The sequence below is a fragment of the Rhagoletis pomonella genome, unplaced genomic scaffold, assembly GCF_013731165.1.
Source record: "Rhagoletis pomonella isolate Grant_MI unplaced genomic scaffold, Rhpom_1.0 Rhpom_scaffold_00002, whole genome shotgun sequence".
Classification (NCBI taxonomy): domain Eukaryota; kingdom Metazoa; phylum Arthropoda; class Insecta; order Diptera; family Tephritidae; genus Rhagoletis; species Rhagoletis pomonella.
This window is the reverse complement of record NW_023458556.1, coordinates 32,824,601-32,827,889: the sequence shown is the minus strand read 5'-3', so window position 1 is coordinate 32,827,889 and position 3,289 is coordinate 32,824,601. Positions and strand designations below refer to the sequence as shown.

General features: G+C 35.5%; 1 protein-coding gene across 1 annotated transcript in view; it reads right to left on the bottom strand.

Annotated features, from left to right (window-relative positions):
- Positions 1–3,039, bottom strand: part of LOC118752998 (splicing factor ESS-2 homolog) — an 18,457-nt gene extending 15,418 nt beyond the window's left edge. The window contains exons 1-4 of the mRNA XM_036487848.1: positions 2,946–3,039; positions 888–1,225; positions 455–819; positions 3–364 (exon numbers count right to left, since the gene is read on the bottom strand). Coding sequence (XP_036343741.1) covers positions 3–364; positions 455–819; positions 888–1,197 — 1,037 coding nt within the window. The 5' untranslated portion in view covers positions 1,198–1,225; positions 2,946–3,039. The remainder of the gene's footprint in view (positions 1–2; positions 365–454; positions 820–887; positions 1,226–2,945) is intronic.
- Between the last annotated feature and the right edge of the window lie 250 nt (positions 3,040–3,289).

Here is a 3,289-nt window from a genome sequence, read left to right as displayed (position 1 = left end):
GAAAGGGTGTACCTTCGATTTCTCCCCATGTCATGAGCGGTGAAAACGCTTCACCTGGTCGTGGTGATGGCGTCTTCACTAAATTAAACCCCCGAACCTGCGGTCCCTCGCCTTCGTCACCAAACGTTATGGCATTACCATCTAGTCCAATTTTATTAATTAGCGCCTGAGATTGGTTTTTAGCTAACTCATTGTTTGATTTAGGAGTAGCAGGCTCAACAAAAGGATTACTGCTAAGTCGTGTGGCACTGTGTTGTATTATTTCCCGCTGTTTGGCAGCTTCCACACGTTCCTTTTCAGTAAGTTCTACACCATCAGGTATATACATAATAGAGTTTTTGTTTGTGTAGCTCCATGTTTCAATCTGTAAAAACAAAAAACAGATTTAGTACCCTTAAAGTGCTAAATATGAATACACAGTCAAAGGGATTTAATAGTATTTGTTTTAAACAACCTTTCGCAATGGATCTGGTTCCTCAAACTGCTTTTCAATGGATGGTAGCGTTAACGCCCGCGCCAATTTATCAGCCGACAGTTTTTCTTCATTATACAGTACAGCAAATTTTTGTCGTAGTTTTTCATCGGCAGTATCGATAATTTCTTGAAAACTATGGTTGTCTTCGCTTGTGTAATGCTGCAGAAAAGAATCCAATGAATGCTTATCCGCTACAGACTTTGGTTCCGTTCCAGTTTTTGACGCTTTCGAGCAGCTGGATATAGCTGACTTCGGTGTATCCGAGGCAGCACCACTGCCCTCAAGACGCGGTGTCATAATACCAGTTGCACTTGCCGGTGTCTCAAATGTGGCCGGCGACATGGCTGTGGATAAAAATGTTAATTAATATGTCCATATGCATACTTTAATTAGCGTTTATTCTTATACTTACAGCCTCGATCGGTGGGCCTGCGCCCACTATACTTGGCACGTATGGCCTCCATTTGTGCGTAATCTTTGCGGTCCATCGCATCGAGGTAGTCATTTTGTGCACGCAATTTATCCAAGTGTGGGAAGAAGTCACGTTGTATAATTTTGGAAAGCTCATCAATGTACATTTCCTCTGTTAGTATCTTCTGTTTGGTTTTCTTGCGCACTGCCCCAGCGGTAGGCACTTTAAAGTCTTGCAGTGCGCTGTCACGTTCCTTCAGTTTTACAAGTGCTTGACTCCCAGGCGTGTTTGGGGTAGGTGGTTCACCCATTATGGCGTTTGCCTTATAATATGGCTTATAGGGCATTCGCACGAGGCGATTTTACAGGCAACAAAAGTTGAATACGTAGTTGAATGAGAAGTTGAAAGTGAAAAAGTTGCCATCCCTATTCAGACGAGGCGATTTTGGATTCAACACGAATCGTTATTTACATTATCGAAAATGAATTTAAATCGCAAAATTTTATCAATTGGCGTAAATTTGGTAAGCCAAGCGTTGGTAGAAGTGCTTTTAGCGAAGCTGAAAGATAAAATAAGAGTAAAAAAGTCAAAAAGAATAAAAGTATGTATACAGAACAGTGTTGGCATTTTTGGTACAATTGTACTTGTTTGATACAATTTCCTTTACAATATACTTTCCTACTACGCAGTACTTTTTAGTAAAATTTTGTAATGAATACTAAAAATATATAGCTCTGAAAATTCAGTTCGCCTGTTCGTAAGTTTTGAAAAATGGCTTGAACGAACCAGTATAACATAGCCTAGCCAAATTTTTAAAGAAACTTTTCGATACTAAGTTTTATTAAAACAAAATGTCAAAGTCAGCTTCATATAGAAACAAAGTCTTCGTTAGTTATAAGAAGAGATTTTCTTAAATATAATACCTTTACATATTGACAAGGTTTTACTATTTATTATATTATTCTTTAATTTTAACTATCTGTTTATAAACTATAGTGTATTTTTTAAGAAAAACTGTATAAACCCAAGATTAAATATTTGCGAAACATCCAAAAACCAACATACTGTCGTAAAAATTTCGAGCTTTATTAATATTCTTTAGTTTTTAGCCCATTCAATTTTAGTATAATAAAGTGCAAGTTTAAAGTAGCTGGGACTTACCGTTGAACTTGGCAATTTTGTTTTGTCGACGATGTCAGCCATTTTCTTCCATACGAAGTGTGTTCGACGATTTTTTTATATGGAGGAAATTAGCAACACCTTCATCAAAGAAATCTTAAAAAACTTAGTTATATTAAAATTCAATGGGCTAAAAAACCACACACTCAAAATAAATCTAGGAAATCGAATTAAGTAGATCGAAATTTTTACGAAAGTGTGTTGGTTTTTTAAATGTTGCACAAAGTTTGAACCTTGGATTTGTACGGCTTTTCTTAAAATATAAAGCGTATTTTTACAAAAAATAATTAAAATTGAATAATATTAAGATAAATGGTCAAATCTTCTCGCAAAGTTTTGATAAGCACTTGAAATTCTATTAAAATGTCAAATTTTAGTACTGAATCCAAAGAAAATGTCTCTTTTATCCATTAATAATAACTTAAATATGCTTTTTGTTAAGATGTATACCTGAAAATGTGTGCATACATATTTGCGTTAAATGCAATACATGTGCACGTGGAATCAATTTGTAAAAGTGTAAAATACGTAAACGTATGTACATAAACAATAAAACTTTCTCATGAATACCATAAAATCATTGGTCTTGAAGGGAATGTACTAAGAAAATATATGAGCGAATTAAAAAGTGTATACAATTTATAGCCGAAAAGTACATTTTTTGTATAGATTTCGTACTGAAGGAACAATTTCATATCGCAACACTGATACAGAATGTAAACAAACACAGGGTTGCAAGGAAAAAAAGTTGAACGAGCTAAAAGTTGGCTGGCGACCAACTTTGTTGAAAGCGATTAGTTGAAAGGCCGTTCGGACGAGGCGATTTTTGCTTTCAACTAAAAGTTGCCTGAAAAATCGCCTCGTGCGAATGTCCTATTAGGCTAACAAGAAATTGAAAATTGAAGATTTTACGTATAATGAAGGCTTTGTATACGATTAAACTAATTTCGCACTAACTAGCGGCCAGCTGATTTTGACGTTTCAAGTGCTGCCAAGTGTTCGTATACATGGAACGGACCGGAAGCTGTTGTGGATGGTATTTAGCACACATCCTAAATTTTTGGCGCCAATTGCTCTTCTATTCCTATTTTCGTGTCGTAAAAATATTTAAAGTGAAAATATTATTGCAAAATAAGACTTTGTTAATTTTTGCCGGTTATTTGTTTGCCGCCGCGTCGCATTAATAATTTCAGAAATGGCTAAATTTGTGGGTAAGTCTTCTT